Source organism: Hippoglossus stenolepis, chromosome 14 (assembly GCF_022539355.2).
Source record: "Hippoglossus stenolepis isolate QCI-W04-F060 chromosome 14, HSTE1.2, whole genome shotgun sequence".
Classification (NCBI taxonomy): domain Eukaryota; kingdom Metazoa; phylum Chordata; class Actinopteri; order Pleuronectiformes; family Pleuronectidae; genus Hippoglossus; species Hippoglossus stenolepis.
The window spans coordinates 5,246,472-5,264,895 of record NC_061496.1 but is presented as its reverse complement, the minus strand read 5'-3'; the positions used below and the strand labels follow the sequence as shown (position 1 = coordinate 5,264,895).

The following is an 18,424-nucleotide window of genomic DNA, read 5'->3' as shown; positions in this document are numbered from 1 at the left end:
TATTTATACAGGTTTGACAAAAAAAATGACTCCATTTTGGTTTGGAAAGGAACGTGGCTTAATATTTTTAGCTTTGTTTTTTCCTTTTTTTAAAATTTGAAACTAACCATTTGCACCTTTCAGTAAGAGTAAAGTATCTGGATCTGCTTTCCCCACTGCACAGATCTCACATCGAGCCATAAAGTACACTGTTATCTCCACTTACATCATGTTGGAAAGTACTATTCTCCTGTAAGAGTTGCTAAAGCAAAGGAACTGTGAGTTGCCACTTGGGGGAAGGGAACTGTGTGTAGAGTGAAGTGAATATTGGACCATGAATAGCTTTAAAACTAGTTATAAAAACGCTGCTCCAGCAAACAGATGAATGTGGAAATAGTGTCAGATCCTGCACATCATTCTGCTAAATGAAAGTAAGATCCCAAAATACACCCTTTTGAGTGGAGGACTTTCAGATTCATCAGAATGACTTTGGAGTTTCTGAAAACTAACGACAGACTGAAACAGCAGTCGAAGTGCTATGTCATATATTATCATCTTTATTTATACAACCCGGACAAAAGGGTGAATTCACCGTCTTACATACAATATCCCTCTGAATACACACATACAGCTGATAAATGATTCCCACTGACAACTCAATGTCAGATGAAGGAAACGAAGGTCCTCGGCAGGATTTGGTGTCACGGATGTTCGAGTGCACGGCACATCGGTTCAAGTGAAATTTAAAAAAACTATTCTTTCATCAGGACGTTCCTATGTGGTGATTCATACAGTGCAGCTCCAGAGGTCTGTTCTAAATGTTGAAATAACTTTGAAATTAGCAGGTGTCTTTAGCAAACTCCTGCCAAAACCTTTCTGAGTCAGCTCCTATGTTCCCCACAGGATTTCTTTAAAACCCTGAGTGCACACAGCAAAACGTCCATGTGTTTTCAGAGAGCTGAATAATTTAGGAACACAAACTCTCTGGACATAGATTCCATGTGAGTGATGATTAACAGCATTTCACACCAGCCTCTTCCTGGTGTCTGCAGGTGGGAGACGTGTTGCTGACACAGGTAGATTCTGTATTTCTCCATCAGGAAAGTAACTGGAATCACAACCAGGTCATAAAAGTGATGTTTCCAGTCACAAAGTTCTGTCACTCCCCCCTCCCCCCAGCGGGTCCTGTTTACTTCTTGATCTGCCTGGAGCCGTCCTTCCATCCCTCCTTCACCTCGTTCACGAACGTCTCTCGGAGCCTCTTCAGGCGGCTGCCCGCCTCCCCCAGGTCCCGGGGCACCCTGCCGGCCTCCTCCCGGACCTGCCGCAGCGTCTGGGAGCGCATGGCCCGCTCCGAGGCGTCCCGGCCGGCCATCTGCGCCTTGGTGATGGCGTAGGCGGTGATCTGCGCCGCCCTGCGCATGGGACGAGACTCCGCCAGCTTCTCCACCACCTGGAGCTTGTTGATGATGGTGAACAGCAAGCGGCCCAGCATGGCGGCAGGTGTTAGCTCGGTGCTAGCTAGCTGTTAGCAAGCCGCGTCCGCACTACCGTGACTTTCAGCTCTGCGACGAGAACAACGTAAAAACCCGTCAGAGGGAAGTTAACGTACATTCATCGATGTCGGTTCATTCTGTCATGTTGATGTGTGAATGAACGTAGAGTCGACTCACAGCAGCTGATCGGGTCAAAGCGTCTGTGGTGTCATAACAGACCGACGGTCGCTTCACGTGGGAGTTACCGCGAGAGCACGGCAGGCATCCGGCTCATGTGACGCGCGTGGAGCTCGTTCATTGGTTCACTCATTCGTTATGTTTCTGGGGTTTTATTAAATATATATATACATATTTTTTATATACATACATTGACAATTTTACGAACAATATTTGATCAGAGGAACTGTTTCTTTATTTGGTCACTTAATATTTATTGTTCCGTAGTTTATCTTCCTCTCTTTTTGCTATAAATAACAATGCAAATTTGTTTATATTTGATTTGGGGTATGTATGTATAATTATATATATATATATAATTATTAACTAATGACTTATGGAGAAGGGCTGAGATTAAATAGGTTTGTACTTCTCACTCCTTTTTGAAAATGTATATTAAATCCTTAACTGTTTTTGAGATGAATGAATTATGGTTTATTAACTGATTTAAGCAATAAAGATAAATAAAGATAAATATTGATGATTTTGTTTTGTTTTCTGGTGGGAACAGATCTGTATCGAGTTTAAAACCAGGTTCCTATCAAACGTTTTTCCGGACGCTTTTATCCGGTAACCCGTGCGCCACCTCACATCCGCTTCCGGCCTCAGATCTCCCTCTCACTTCCTCCCCTGCAGGTTTTCTTCTCGCTGAGCATCGAGCTTTATTCTCTAAACCCAAAACCGGAGACTCGAGCTTTCGAGTTGAATCTGACCCGGAGACTCGAGGGGAAGAACCGGGCTGCAGCCATGCGGGTGTTGGTCCTGTTCGCGGTGACGCTGCTGTCTCTGTGCCCGGCGGCGGTGAGCGGAGGCGAGAAGAAGAAGCTGCAGATCGGCATCAAGAAGCGGGTCGACAACTGCCCCATCAAGTCCCGCAAGGGCGACGTGCTCAACATGCACTACACCGGGAAGCTGGAGGACGGCACCGAGTTCGACAGCAGCATCCCCCGCGACAGACCCTTCACCTTCACCCTGGGCACCGGGCAGGTGATCAAGGGCTGGGACCAGGGGCTGCTGGGCATGTGCGAGGGCGAGAAGAGGAAGCTCGTCATCCCCTCGGAGCTCGGCTACGGAGACCGGGGGGCACCGCCGAAGATCCCCGGCGGAGCGACGCTCATCTTCGAGGTGGAGCTGCTCAGCATCGAGAGGAGATCCGACCTGTGATGAAGAGGAGGAGGAAGAGGAGGGGAAGATTTCAACACGTACGTTACCATAAGTGGTAGAGAGTAACTGAGTACTTTTACTCAAGTACACTTACGTTACCACACGTTGTAGGAATGTAACGTAGAGAAGATGCAGTATCCACTAACTTCAGAGATTCCCTCAGCTTTCACACACACTTAAAGGTTCAGTGTGTAGAATTTAGTGACATCTAGTGGTGAAGTTGAATGTTGCAGTTTGAGCTACTGTAAAAAAAACATGGTGGCCTCCTCTGGAGAGGACCTGCTCCAGATGTGAATGTAAAGTATTTAAATATAATTCGAGGTGTAAAGAAAACAACACTTTGTACAATTTATATGAAACACACAAGTGAAAACATCACTTGGATTATTTTATATTCAATTTCGATTCCCTTTCACCTTAATCTTAAACACTGAACCTTTTAACACAAATCTCGTCGTAGCCAAACATTAAATGAAATATCTTTGGTTACAAGAACACTTCAATCATTTACCTTTTCCTTGACAGGTTCATTATTATTATTATTAGTTTTCATGTTAAAATACCGAACATTTCATGGCTCAGGTTTTTTTTAAATTTAATTTTGATGTTGAGCAGATGGTGACAGGATGTGAAGTAGCATTTATCAAATTAACATTAGCATTAATCTAAAAATGTATTCAGATGAGATTCTCTGTTTGTGCTGTTGAATAAATGTTCTTGTTTTCCTCCAGGTTCCAGGAGGTGCTGCAACATAACGTGGAGATCATCCGACCTCTGATGAAGACGACGCGGCAAATCTGGAAGAAGAGTCGACACCATCGTCCTCTTTTCAGTAGCTTTACTAATGATGCTCTGATTTTTTTGGAACGAAGTTATTAAATGGTAGAAGAACTGACTGTTCTTGGAAAACATAAGTGGAATTGTCAGGTAGTAGCTCAGCCAAGTGTTTGTCCAGAGGCGAATGTTAACGCCATGACGTGCTGTTTCGTCCCTTTTTTAGTTTTTAATTCTCTGTGATTTATGAATGGATTCATTCACATCCAAGTGTTATTTTCTACAACATTTACTAGGTGGTTGATTTAGATCAGGCCAGAGAAAAATCGGTGTCAAAAGTTTTTGTTCTCAATATTTGAATTCTAATAATAAAATGTGGACCTAACGGGAACCTCTCCTGTCTGAAGTGTGTCTTTGGTTTGTTTTTAACAAGAAAACAGGTTTTTATGTTTCCTTTTAATCACATTTATATTACGTGTATAATATATTTATGGGTATTTTTGGATCACAGCCCTATGGATGTGAAGTGTAGTTTATAAAGCATAAACATGAACAGTTTACAAGTCATCTGTGAAGTCTGACTGATGCACTGAATCATTATATATATACTGTGTATGTATTTAGAATAAATATAATGTTGAACATTTTAAGTCAATCAGATGCAGCATTTCAAAATAAAATACTAATAGTGCCTTACATTTGCACAATAAATAGAAAAGTAGATTTCCCGTCAGGTTCAAGATGTGCCTGAAAGATGTGTCCCCCGAAGTTCTTACATAAAGCAGGGGCATGAATTTTGTATAATTTTTTTATTGTTGTAGGGTGTAACATCCCATAACCATGCACAAGAAAGACCCTGCAAATATAATATTTAGCAATATGAACCTGCGTGTAAAGTTCTGTGACTCAAAAGTCAGGTGACTTTGGGCAACTTTAATATGTTTGACCTAAAGAGATGGTCGGCTTGGCTCTATTCTGCAAAGTCAAAGGTTGTTTAATGTCACATGTTCACATGGGCACTTCACTTTATTCCAACATGGAGGCCAAAGAAATAGACATTAACAAATCTGCCACTTTATAAACAACTAATATTACACACTTGATGAGATTAGAAGTACTTTGATGGGGTGGTTGTTATGATGCATGTGAGGTTTTAATATCAAAGTTGTTTGAAGCATGTTTTTGTATTTTACATGTGTGTTGTGTAGTATTTTAGACTAAATGTACTTTGACTCAAAGTGGTAAATACAGGGGGCGCCATTGTCTTCTTATCACATATTTTCCCGTCGGAGGTCTGCAGAGGACGGACACACAAACCGGAAGTGTTTCCTCGTCCACATCCCGCTCTGCTAACAGCGGAATTAGCCGCAGATCGTGAAACAACGACGACTTCATCATGTCCGCGAAACTCAACGCGTTGAACAGCGACTCGTACATCGACGTCAGTCAGTACAGGGACCAGCACTTCAAGGTAAACGACCGAGTGACGCGTTTTAGCGGCGCGACACGTGAGCTAACAGCTAGCACCCCGTTAGCAAACACGGGTCAAACGCGTGAGCTCGTCGCACATTGACTCGACTTCATGAAACCGTGTGGGACAAGTTTCATGTTGTCTCGTGTCCCGGGTTGGAGACATTTAACCGAGACGTTTACTAACGTGGACTGAAGTGATACGAGTTTCATCCAGAGCATCGGTGTTTGTCCAAATCTGTCCCCCACTCTTGACTCCTATTGTCGGTGGAGGATCCCTCGTTTCCGCTCCTTACTATTTGCACCCAATGATATTTAAATTAATTTTTTCATGTTCATTTAAATACGAAGAAACTTTCCATACTTAGGTTTCACTCGTTGATTACGATGGGAAAAGTTCAGAAGTCGTAGTTTACTGATGATGAGGAAATGAAGCCCTGAAACTGGAAACACTGCAGGACCAGTAACAAAGAGATATGTCATTGTAACTCTATTAAATACTCCAATTATCAATTAATCATCAATAATAGTTCCTGATACTTAGTTTGTTTTATTGATCTACCATTCAAATACATTACTGATAGTTTCACCTCCAGTCTGCGGTGTATGTTTAGAAAGCACTATGTATTTCATTTTAATTGTGTGGTTGTTTTTCAAAATGCTTGTATTCCTTTAAAATGTAATGAACTTCACACGAACTTCTCCTCAAATGTGGGATTATTGTGCATTTCCCCTGAAACATTTCCAGTTTTTGACCAGATTAAAACGAGAGGAAATATCCGCCTCTATTTTTCCTGTTTTCAACATAATAGAATCAGATATCTAATAATAGCTTCGGTAGCAACGGAGATAAGCCACCAATGGTTTTCATCTTGGGCTTGTGTCCTTTTCTGACAATATATATATATATATATATATATATTTTTTTTTCAGGGTAATCGCTATGACCAGGAGAAGCTGCTGAAGCAGAGCAACACTTTGTATGTGGGGAACCTTTCCTTCTACACCACGGAGGAGCAGGTACGACCATTTGTACTGAGTCCATCAGTTAAATCCTGACACTGGCTTCTTCTTCCTGTGGGTTGTTTGCTAGTTTGTCACAGTTTGTATGGATTTTGTCCCAGATGTCTGTGAATCTAACTGTGGTTTAATTTAATATTCTGTATTTCAAAACAGACGCCGCTTTGGAGAGATACAATTTAAACCATCATATGTTTTTAAAACCAAATTTGATAATCGTTTAAAGTATTTAAAGGATCATTTTCCAATGTTGCAGGTGCACGAGTTGTTTTCTAAAAGTGGAGACGTGAAGCGCATCATCATCGGTCTGGACAAAGTCAAGAAGACGGCCTGCGGATTCTGTTTTGTAGAGTATCCTTTCAAATGAAATGCACCAAATACAAAAATGGCGTAGTTCGAAAATAGAAGTCTTTGCATTCACCGACACAGAAATCACACACACATGCATCTCCATCAAACGGCCTGTGACAGACCTTGACCCTCCGGCTGCACCAGATACTACATACGCACAGACGCAGAACACGCCATGCGCTTCATTAACGGCACGCGACTCGACGACCGCATCATCAGGACGGACTGGGACGCCGGCTTCAAAGAGGGACGACAGCACGGCCGCGGCAAATCTGGAGGACAGGTGAGGATTCCAGACACTTTACTGAACATGTGAATATCACAGTGTGGATGCTGACGTTTGTATATTCAGAAATGAATTCTAATTCAAACAGCCTGTATATCTGCATCCTCAGTCCGTGTGCTTTTAGAAATTCACATCCTTTTAACTGTAGTTTATATTAAAAACAACACAGGGCAGTTCACGTTGTATAGAATAAAATATAGACTTATTCCCAGCATCGGATTCTCCTCCATACTGGGAACAGCTGATTGGAGTTGTAGGTTCCCCTCTCTTACTCTGAGCTGCCCATGTTGAAAAAGTTTGGGCTTTTCTGCTGTGCAGCAGTTTGAGAAAACAATAATAAAAAACACAGAATAATTTGACATTTGAAAAATGACACATACTGAAATTGCATTGGAAAAAAAAACCCTTGTGACATTTTAATACACCAGTATGATATTTAGAAAGTGGTATAAGTTCCAAAATGAATTATGCATGATTAACCGTGGCCTTTGAAGAGATAACATTACTGTTGTATGGCATTTGGAAAAATTAATGTGTTTATTATGCTGTTAACAAATACAACATATAAAATCACGTCCAGTTTGCGTGTAGTTGTATTCAACAAGATTTCTGCCAGAGTCTTAATAAGAAAACGCAAATATTTTGCAGAGGCTAAACTCGTTTTTAGTAGAAAAGGTTTGCTTCTAACAAAACCCCCAGGATATTATATTATATTATCATAAAACCTGTTATTAATCACTGTAAATATAAAGAAACAACAATTACAGCCAAATATACAGAACTTGAAATAAAAATACAATAAAATGCACATTTTCTCACATAAGAAATTCACAAAATATAGATGAAAAAAATATTCAACTTAACAACCTAGTGAAAATAATCAATTATCTAAAAACTTTATTTTTATTGATATCTTCCCTCAAAAATCTGTGAATAATTATCACTTTTGGAGTCACAGAAGTCAAACTGATTTATTTAAGAGTCAAAAATCCAATTTAAATCCAAATTAAAAAGAATTTAAATAATCACGTGGGAAGGTTAACATAGAGTCACATGTTTCTGGTTGAATCACGAACCATCCGATGCATCACACGTGGAAAATGAGGCATTTGATTTCTCTTGTAAAGGTTTTTTGTTTATGGATCATTCTGTTTTTTATCTGTGTTATTTCTTCATATACCTGTGTGTTCTGGTTGTGTGGCTCCTGTAGGTGAGGGATGAGTACCGGCAGGACTACGACCCAGCCAGAGGCGGCTATGGTAAACTGGCTGCGCAGCATCCGGCCGCAGAGCAGCGCAACACGTTTTAGACTGAACCCCCCCCCCACACAGTGCTCCATCGTCAGCGCTGGACCGGATTCTTCCTCCTAACGATGCCAACACAGATTGTTTGTCCCGGTGTTGCCGTGAGACGCTTGACAGCAGCTCTGCATGAACCACTGGCCTCTGGAAATCAGCCGCTGTTATTTATTTCTCCTGCAGACTTGTTTTCTCTCTTCTAATTGGCTCTCATACGTGTTATCGGTCTGCATCGGCCCCAAAGTTAAACTGTGTGATATTTAGTGATGTTTCCGTCGTCCTGCAAACAGAGACACTTTGAATGTCCCCACAACGCGGACGACTCTGACAGGAAGCAGCGAGTGGGACTAAATGAATCAAATGCACAAAATGATCTTCATGTCGTGAAGTCATAGTAGTTGGCTGAAGTACTGATTTCTATGAATGAAACTTTCTGTACCAAACTTTGCGTTTACTTTTTTAAATAAATATTTTTTTTCATTTGAGTGAAATTTCTTTCCTGATCTGAGGTCAGATATAGTTGTTGGTGTAAACAAAATAGTGCTTATAAGAACTTTAATGATTGAAGTGCATCATCATGTGATAAACCTGAGACTTTAAACATAGTTTAGTAACTTTAACACATTACTTGCAAGGGCTTGGCTGAGATTTGAACCTGGGACCTCTCACAGAGCAGGTAGATATATATATACAACTGTCTTTCATCTATACTATAGCAAGTGACCAATGAGAGTCAGTATATGTGGGCGTCCTTTGTTTTGTACGGGGAGGGACCCTAACCCTTTATGGTGAGTCTGACTGTTAGTATGTCAAGCTTTAAGTAAGTTTACTGTAGAATTTCTGAGAAAATCAGAGGCAAAGTTGGCTACTTTTTCATTATAGCACTTCACACCCACTCATATTGAAGCAGCAGTTCTGTCTCCAAACAAACAGCTGATCTCAGACCGTGAACATGAGGTGAGTCCAACAAGTTTCTTCGTGGTGGAAGTTGATTCAACATTAAATAAAAGTTTCTTGTCACAACTAGCATGTTGAAAAAGAGCCACTGAATCACAGAGGTTCTTAGGTTGAAGTAACATGTAATAGATATTGTGTGAGTTTGTTAAACTCAGTGAGGAGTGAACAAACATGTATTTTTCATGAAGCTCGATTACACTGTGATGCATCAACGTCTCTGGATTTAGACCTTAGAGGTTAATTTTTATGAAATGTTATTGTTTTCCCAACAATAATCGACTGTTGCACTTTATTCCTCATCACATCCTCTCCAAGCAGATTTTGAAAATGACCACAAGATGGCAGGAGAGGAGATGGAGTTCCTTAGAGCAATCGGGGGGAAAGGCAGATGTGGTTGTAAAGTTCATGTGAGAGAAAAGCACCTACTTCCATTTTAATATTAAGACCTGTATCAACAACCATCTCCAAGGACCATCAATCATCTGTCAATATGAATGAGGATTAGCTTAAACAACTTGTTTCTTGAGAAAAACAAACAATCCAATTACAAAATTGTGAAATGCTGATTTTAAATGATCGGATATTAACATTTCCTGTCACAATAATCAATACCCCGCCAGCCACTGGTTTACTACACAGTACACACCACAGAGCAGAGTTGTGTTGACACAAAGAGTAAATACAAAATAACTAATGAAAAGTCCTGATCAAGCAAAACTAAAAGTATCTCTAAGTTGTTAAAAATAAAGTTGAAAGTTTAGCTACATACAGAAGATAAAAGGGTGATAGAATTACCTCAAAGTTGTGAATAAAAAAGTAATAAATTAGCCAAAAGTAACTGAATGGGTTTTAATTATGTTGAAATACTTTAATAAACTTCACAGATAAACTGTTAAATAGTTTATAAGTTGTTAGCTGAAGGTTCTGGATAATAGTTCAAATCATTTGTTCAACATTTTGCAGAAAACAGTTGAAACAATTGTCTGAATGTGGATAAACACCAATAAAAGGATTAAAAGATAAGTGATAAACATTTTAATTGGAAAGCTTAAACCAACGAATGGTAAGTTGAAAACTCATTAAACCTGCTATAAAATTAACATTTATCCGTATAGAAATATTGTGAAAATGTTTTATTTAGTATTATTAACATCCTCTGTCAAAATCAGTGGAAACCAACACATTTGACAGGCTGGGTCAATAAAGGAATATATATGAGTTGATGCATTTACAGACTGAGCCGGACACCACCACTGTCTCATCCCAGTTTATTATAAGATGCTGTGTCGATTCCATCTTGTCCTAAATATCACAAAGAATCAGTTTATGATCCGTAAGCGCTCTGCATCCTGGGGATTGATCCGTTTGTGTGCAGCAGAAGAAGAGAAGCTTGGCGATGCCCCGAATGTGTCCCACCCGATAAGGTCCCTGGAGATTTACAACATTAGCCCTTATCACAGTCGGGTTCAAACGGGGTCAAGAGAGAATCAGGCGGCACCGGGGACCAGAGCCGGAATTAATGAGACATTATGCTAATGAGGGGGCTGTTTGGAAATACCTTCGCTAAAGGAACTCATTGGCCGGTTTATAGATGATGGAGGCAGATAATGATCCACCGCTACAATGAAGAATAACAAGCGTTCAACACCAGCGGGAACCGGGGGAGATACGCCCCAACTCGGTCATTAGTTCACGATAAGAGCTGCGTCATGGATCAGCGGAGGAACACACCAGCATGTCAAGTTGCTCAATCTGCTCTCTCTCGTATCTACACTCAGGCAATTTGGTTTGATTTCATTCGAATCTTAATGCTGACAAAAGTATTTTAGAGAGTAACACGGAACTTGACCGCAGGGTGTCTACGAGTCCGGGGTTTTTGAGATCTTTTTAATACCACTCGAAATTAAACTTAAGACCAAACTTCCAAGTGAAATAAACACAAAAGTGAAAATATACCTGTTCCACATAATCACATTTATGTCCGTTAGAATCCTTATTGTCCCAAGTTTGATCGACTTTCTGAATCCTCTCTCTTTATCCTCCGTAAGTACTCGTCATCTTAAGACATTACTGATAAACTAGCTTTTCTCCATGTTCAGTAATTAGCTAGCAAACTGACGAGAGAGGTGTTATATTAATACTGAAACTTAGCTGGAAACAGGCAACAAACAAGTAATTCTTCTTCTAGTGTCCTGCAGAGTAGAGAATCTTTTGTTTTGGGCTTTGTGAATGATTTGCCTAAAAAATAAAGACTCATCCAATCTGAATTGAAGTAAGTGTGATACTTTTTTAAAGCCTTTTATTTGGTCAAATTGAATGTAAGACATTTTCCGGCCTGTGGCTGCGCAGAGCGACTGAACTCAACCCCAACACATTGCTGAAGAACTGGACGGCTGCCTGTGAGCCAGGCCCTTATCAGCCAATGCCCGACCTCAGCAATGTGCTCGCGGCTGAGGGGCTGGGATCACTTCTCTGCAGCCAGGTTCTTCAAATCCTGTGGAAAGTCTTCACAAGCGTGCAGATGTAGCATCATATGCACATTTGTGAAAGTCAAACATCACCAATGGGTGTAATGTTCAGACAATGTAATTTATATCAACGTTTTTGGGACTGTGCAGAGGTTTGTAAGGAGAGTGGAAGCAGGCTTGTTTTAATTAATTCATTACTCATTCATTAAAGCTTATTTAATGCCCTGGATTAAATGAAAGTTTCTACACTTCTACGTTTTCTTTCTAAAGAAAGAAAACTTAGTCCATGATACATTTACTCCGAGGGTCACTCCAAGGCAAATCCTTCCATCACCATTTTGCAGTGTCGGGAGAAACATTAACCTCCTACATATTTTATTTGCTGCAGGAGAATATCAGCTGCAGGCATTTCAAACGGTCCAGTGAGTAAACATGTAGATTTCCGGTTATTGAGGGGGATCTCATTACAGCGGAGTAATTCCCTCCTCCATGGCCCGTTTGGAAACACATCTCCACGCTGACGAGCTGCAGCGCGCCCATAAAGCAGCGGAATTAGCAAATGTTAGCTTGACATTTTGTGGCCATAGGGGAAGCATTTGTGGGAAATAGGGTGTTTTATCTCGCTTTTTAAATTCAGCCTAAAATGTGAGTATTGAGAGTGAGTAGTGGGGGGGTGATGAGGCTAAAGGAGGAAGCACAGAAAAAAGGATTTGACAGGTAGGAGCTCAGTGTCGAGGCTGTAAAAGCCCTTTGTGCGTCCACACTGATCCTGTTGTACAGTGTTTCATCGCCTGTGGTTTCCTCTGTCGTCTGATACGAACGGATGATGCAGGAAACTCAAAGAACACAAGTTTCATGTTATTAGACAGATACTCAGATATTTCCACCGACACCCAAGAGTCCAGTAGTTGCAGTAAATTCCACACACTCTAAATATACCTCATTATTTTCATTACGAATGAACCTGAGATATCAATGAAAATGTTGAAAAACAATCTTGCGATGTCTAAGAAAGTTAAAAAAAACGATTCTTGAATCCGCCCACTGATTCGGAGCTGCACCAAAATTCAATGGGTTCTTCCCTGACCCATATCACATCCTTCCAACCAGTGTCGTGGAAATCCATCCTGAGGTTTCTGCGTAATCCTGCTAATAATCAGACAAACTCCTTGGTGGAGGTAATAATGGACTTCAACATACTATAAAATCAATGCCAACAGAAAAAAAGTTATGCTCTAATAAGTCTCTTTGTTCGATTGGTGAAACACGACACTTTAACAGGAACATATTCTCATCAACCCTCCAGCAGGTGGTTGACTAATCGCCCTTTTCAACCAGTGTCATGCTGGTGCCTAATGTAGAACAGATCACTTTCACCCAAAAAACAAATCTTCTTCACAAAATTGGTTCGACAAAAAGTTGCATGTCACTCGTCACGGGTGAAAACATCCGCCATTTTGAGAAAACATGAGCCAAAGCAGCAGAAACCTTCAAATGAAAGTTTTAATGATGCCATCATTTCTAGTTCTGTAGCAAATGGAATGGACATTGTGTTATAGAAATTGGTGCATTGCAGTCACACAAAAGGAGCCGTTTCTGAACGGGCTCTGCCACCGTCCGGGTGGAAAAGATGTTTAAACTCTACCAGACAATTGCTGTGTGGAGAAAATGGCACAGATGGGACGGTGAGTAAGAGGAGAAGGAGCAGCCATGGAAAAATAAATACAGTTTACTAGGGTAATGTTGACCTGGGCGTATTTAATGCATTAGGAGCAAGTTGTTGGGTCATTATCAAAGGTTGAGTGGGAAATCAACATTATTTAAATGACTGATTGTCAAAGATGCACAACAATGAGCAATGCAATTAGTTTCATTTAACAGGTCTAGGTTCCACAAACTATTGAAACAGGCTACAGTTCAGCAGACCACACCTCTAAAGCTGCTTTCACACATGCACTGAACTCCGGAGATTCTCCTCTGTTTCTCCTGAGGAGGTGTCCATGTGAACGCAGTGTGCGTCACACACGTAGAAGACACTGACAAAGCTGTCAGGAGAGTTTGTGTTGATAAAAGCTGACGACAAGTGTCTATGTGTTGTAAACAAAATCACGTGATCGCTGCAGCGGAGTGAATACGTCACTTCCTGTCTGCTGCACCTGGCTGCTCCACCCCTCACCTGAATAATGCAGAGAATTTCATGCTGTTTTGAAAGCGTCTGTGCAGGAAACCTCCAGCAGCTCACGTTTGAAAACGGCTTCATTGACTCTTTGTGCTGTTGCTGTCTGTCAAGTTTTCTGTTCTTCCACATGTGCAGTTTACGATGATAATTGTTGGATGTAGTGATTTCGGTCTTTTACCCATAGCAGGGACAAAAAGTCAGTTTGGATCCATTTTCAACTTGAGTCTGTTTCTATACATTTGAGGCAGTTTTTAACCTCTTGCATGAGGCCAGCAGAACAGTCGAGGTTTATTAGCGCCGACACAAGAGGAAATCTGCACATTGTCTAATGTCTAAAAGACCCAAAGGAAGCAGATAAAACCTGGTTTGAGCTGCATGTTAAACTCAGGCGTGTGGTAAATATGAGTGTCTGCTCAGACAGAAGCTTTAACTCACCTCTCCTCATTCCCGTGGAGTTGTTCCAGCTCAGGGGTCTTGTCTGTCATAGTCACCGGTCTGATGATGCCTCTCGGTGGGAAGCGTTGGCCTTAATATCACGCTCCGCAACACTCTCAACGCCCCGCAGCTTCCCAGAGAGCTTCACCTCTTCCTCGGTGCTCAAACACTGCTGCAATACATATGTTCCTCTCGCGCTCTCACTAAAGATCGATGTAAGCTGAGTGAAACACCTACTGGAGTGGAATTTAATAACCGGTTCATACCCCTGAAGCTTTCAGTAACTACACGTCCAAGTTTATTTGCGGTGACGGACTCAAGGTTGGAGATCTCTGTCCCGGCGTTACTCCTCTGATAGTGATGCTCTGAGTGTAATCTGCAGGAACCACTGTCCCGCTTTAGCTCTTCTTGCCTGAACTACAAAGAACCTCTCAGCGATCACGTTGAGGCCAATTGAGCACAGCGGTAATTACAGGAGAATCTTTCAGTCTGTTTTAATTTGGCACAGTTCATTTCCCACCTCGGATTGATTCGCTTTCTTCCTCCCAGTGCTGAGGATTGTCTTGCATAGACAGTAGCTCACAGATATAAAAAAATTCAAACAGGTTTCATGACCCCACACTTTCTGTCTCTGTCCTCTGGGTAAACACCAGAAATCCATCTATTACCTGAACGGAGAGATCTCCTTGAGTAGAGAGATCTTTTCTTTTGGCAGAAATTGGATTTTTACAGTATATCTCAACTGGAATCCATAGGGAGGATGGTGTGGTAAATTAAAGTGGCTTAAATTTCTTTACAGCTCCTTTCTCTTTATAACTAAGGTCATTTCATCCAAACTATGAAAAATTCTCATTTATCAATCGTAACTTCCAGCCAGGTAGTAAAGTTTACTTATCAAGTTTAAACATATACAACATAGACTTATTTCTAAGTATTATATTTAAAATCTCTACATTGCTTTGTGTTGTCACTTGTTGCTTTGGATACTCCACAAAATCACATTGAAATCTGATTTGATTGGGGATTTAAAAAACAAAAAGGAAGTATATTAAATGGATATTATTTACAGCTGCATTTTACAACAAACCTGAGTAAACTCCTCGTGAAATTTTACTAAAATGTTTAATAATTCAAAATGACATCATCTTGCATCAATCCACATGCCTGTAAAAGTAATAAACCAGATCATGACTCTTACAGGAGCAGGTTGGGAGGTTCAGAAATCAATAAAGGAAGCAGAGTTGCTGTCTCCCAAAAAAAATGATTCACTCTTTGTGTAACCTTGATTTGAAAAGCGGACGGGTAATTGCTTCTGACTTGGCGCGAGGATCGTCTGCTTATCGGTGACGGATCAGACATCGCATGGCATCAGCCTCAGTGGGCGAAGGGCGGAGGAGGAAACGGCAAGAAAACTGCAAGATTACATTTCAACAACAAACAGGAGAAGAGGCCTGGTGCATTCTTTGGTCAGATGAAATCAAATCAAATGAGTTTGGATCAAATGGGGTCCTGGTCGATGACAACATGGAGGTGGGGTGTGCTGATACGAGGCTGCATGTGTGGAAAAGGTGCAGGGAGAGATGGATGGCACGATGAATGGAAATCTGCGCCCCCACATACTGTGACAATGTGGCTCTCGGGCTCGAGAAGCTTGTTGTGCAGGAGAGGAATTTGACAACGTTAGAATGATGCCAAACACACTGGAAAAATAAAAACCACACAAGAGTTTGTCAAAAAGGAAGAACTGACAACTATCACCTAGTCTCCTGAATCCATAAAAACACCTTTGGAGTATTTTACATTGGAAGGTAAACAAGTAAAACCCCTCCAGCAAAGATCCATCGGTGAAGAATAGCAGAACATCTTTCCACTGATTTGTGTAAGAAGGTATCATTGGTCCCCTATGGGGTTGGAATATGTCATCACAAATAGATAGAAATATAAAACTATTGAAAATACAACCAATGGAATCACAATAATGAAGGATGTACTGAGTTTTGCTGATGCAGAGATATGGATTACGTTGATTAGATAAAAACATTTCTATTAATTTCCAATTAATTGACTCATCTTCTTTGGCATTGGCTAAAACAAATACAATCATATAAAATGGATAGGATTTTAGATTGCTTTTCTTTAACATAATTAATTAGTCAGTTTATTACAAACCTCCCTTCCCTAACGTTGTAATTTCGACTGGCAACTCTACGGTTGTCATACAGACCTTGAATCGAGCTTTAACTTGAGTAGACAACAACAGGAATATTTTTTATAGTCTAGAAATAGTTCTATATAATTCTATTTTCAGATGTTTGACGTCGCCACATATTCTTTTACCCAAATTAAATTCAGGTTCTGGGCCTTTTCAGCGCTGGGAAGCGTTTGTGGTGCACAGGAGGCGACAAATTGAAAGTAAACACAAAGAAAAAAAAGCTTGCCACCAGAAAAACAGAACCTCTTCATCACCTCCGCCCAGAAACACGTTGTTTATTTTTTCCCAGTCTTCTGCTGGAGACGATTAGATAAGACAAGTAGCTGTTGGCGGGATGTGGCCCGTGCAGCTGTCGGTCGTCCGGATGGTGAACTCAGGTGAGCGGCTGATGTCCGGGCCGGGCTGCAGCTGACAAATGAGCAGAATCCTGCAGAGCCGATGTCATGTGCAGGTTCAAGTCAAAACCTGTCAGCCTCCATCTGCTCGGGATGTGGGAACTATTTTTACCCTCACCGACGTGTCTGTGTGGGCAGCTGTCTCTCTGTCAGTTAGTGTGGGTGTGTTTGTATATCCACCTTCATCTCCGACTGTCTTCCTCTGCTTGTTTACAATATGGTGTTCAGCCTGAGGCCAAGTTTTCCATTAGTCTGAGCACCGATGGGTGAGCAAGCCTCATATTACAAATTGTACTTGTGGAATTTGTATTTGTTCTGGGAAAAATGCTTATTTATGTCACTGTCTTAAGAGAAAAAGAAAAGTCTATTGACCAGAATGCCAAACTATTTATTTAAATAATGAAGTTTTAAATAAAAATGTTTCTAAAGAGAGTTAAGTGCCAATTAGCAAATATTAGCTGGCATTAGACAACCTCACAGACAGAAGAGCAAGATATTGCACATTGTTTTACCAGATTTTGGAGAAATGAATAACTTCTAATATGTCCAGTGTTTAATTTAGAAGTTAAGCTTACAAGACCAAATCTGGGAGCTCGTTATTTAAAGTAATAAAGTTTTAAAAATGTACATTAAAGAGTTGATTTGTGATATGAATTTTTCAGGTTTATGGACAAAACCAAGTGCGATAAGGAGCCATACAGAGTTCCACAGCAGTTGAGGTTTAACTTGCATTATGACATTATCGTTGCTTTTGTCAGATCTGTGGCCAAGCGAATGTGGACAAACCTCTTTTATGTGGAGGCCTGTGTGGTTAGTCCTAAATTCTTAGTTTTTCTTTCTGCTTGGCTTTTTAATTAACCAGAGTTAAAGCAGGAAACTGAAACTGAAGCCCCATTCACTTCACATCAAAGTCGATCAAAGAGCTGCAGTGCTGCGTGTTATCTGGGATTTCCGACAAGCAGATGTTTTTGTGAGGCTTCTTCGTGAGTGTTTGTGATGATATTATTCAGACACGACGATGTCCGGCATGCAGAGTCGTGCCGACACGCTGCGAATCTCAACAATGCTCCTGTCACTCAGCTGCAGGAGGCTCGCTGCCCGATTCCAAACTGTGAGTTTCCCTTTAAAGTAATTCATCCAAAATGAATCATTCATAAATCAATAATAAATGCAGGAGAGGTGAAGTGCGGGAGCAGCCAGTGTCGTGCTGGCTGAGGAAAACTGGAATTTAGAAAAAGCGTTGTTTGTAAAGCGACCCGAGGATGAGCCGAAGGAAACATGAATACTGATATCACTTTTCAGACTGTTGTTTTCTCTTCCCTTGTCTGACCTTGCCGTGTAAATCTAGTCTCATAAGTAACACCTTGGGGCTGTGTTTGTTTTCATTACAAGGGTGACTGGGCTCCGACGTGAAGCTGCTCTCCAGCCGATACTGACAAAACCTTCACAGGCCGGAATATTTTACAAGTGGCCCAGTGCCAACGTACACTAAGATTACTGAACATCAGCAAAAACAATAATAATGATAATAATACGTGATTTCCCACAGGTTTGAAACTAAACTGGCAGATTCACCTCTCCGGTCAACTGGAGGAGGAATCTGATCTGGGAGCTCGGGCCCCGTGTTCAACTCAATGACTGAATATAAAGATGGACGACGCGTCTCCACTGCCTCTCATTGTAAATGAAGCCTGAACATCTCGGATATAGGAGCTGCCACTTCA

At 41.0% G+C, this 18,424-nt stretch overlaps 3 protein-coding genes across 3 annotated transcripts; 2 read left to right on the top strand and 1 right to left on the bottom strand.

Annotated features, from left to right (window-relative positions):
- Nucleotides 1-513: 513 nt before the first annotated feature.
- On the bottom strand, nucleotides 514-1,761 carry si:ch211-162e15.3 (protein NCBP2AS2). Its single transcript, XM_035176634.2, has 2 exons — nucleotides 1,653-1,761; nucleotides 514-1,544 (listed from the first exon to the last, which is right to left on the bottom strand). Exon 2 carries the CDS (start codon nucleotides 1,472-1,474, stop codon nucleotides 1,169-1,171), a length of 306 nt encoding a protein of 101 aa, XP_035032525.1. The 5' UTR covers nucleotides 1,475-1,544; nucleotides 1,653-1,761; the 3' UTR covers nucleotides 514-1,168.
- A 510-nt stretch (nucleotides 1,762-2,271) lies between these two features.
- Nucleotides 2,272-4,020, top strand: fkbp2 (FKBP prolyl isomerase 2). The gene is made up of 2 exons (XM_035176633.2): nucleotides 2,272-2,893; nucleotides 3,587-4,020. Exon 1 carries the CDS (start codon nucleotides 2,439-2,441, stop codon nucleotides 2,853-2,855), a length of 417 nt encoding a protein of 138 aa, XP_035032524.1. The 5' UTR covers nucleotides 2,272-2,438; the 3' UTR covers nucleotides 2,856-2,893; nucleotides 3,587-4,020.
- An 889-nt stretch (nucleotides 4,021-4,909) lies between these two features.
- On the top strand, nucleotides 4,910-8,534 carry ncbp2 (nuclear cap binding protein subunit 2). Its single transcript, XM_035177534.2, has 5 exons — nucleotides 4,910-5,100; nucleotides 6,033-6,119; nucleotides 6,376-6,470; nucleotides 6,615-6,753; nucleotides 7,967-8,534. Exons 1-5 carry the CDS (start codon nucleotides 5,026-5,028, stop codon nucleotides 8,063-8,065), a joined length of 495 nt encoding a protein of 164 aa, XP_035033425.1. The 5' UTR covers nucleotides 4,910-5,025; the 3' UTR covers nucleotides 8,066-8,534.
- Nucleotides 8,535-18,424: the final 9,890 nt, after the last annotated feature.

Coding starts and splice junctions, on each gene's coding strand:
- si:ch211-162e15.3 (XM_035176634.2), bottom strand. CDS start 1,474: ATGCTGGGCCGCTTGCTGTTCACCATCATCAACAAGCTCCAGGTGGTG.
- fkbp2 (XM_035176633.2), top strand. CDS start 2,439: ATGCGGGTGTTGGTCCTGTTCGCGGTGACGCTGCTGTCTCTGTGCCCG.
- ncbp2 (XM_035177534.2), top strand. CDS start 5,026: ATGTCCGCGAAACTCAACGCGTTGAACAGCGACTCGTACATCGACGTC. Junction 6,120..6,375: donor TCTACACCACGGAGGAGCAG/GTACGACCATTT, acceptor CCAATGTTGCAG/GTGCACGAGTTGTTTTCTAA. Junction 6,754..7,966: donor GCGGCAAATCTGGAGGACAG/GTGAGGATTCCA, acceptor TGGCTCCTGTAG/GTGAGGGATGAGTACCGGCA.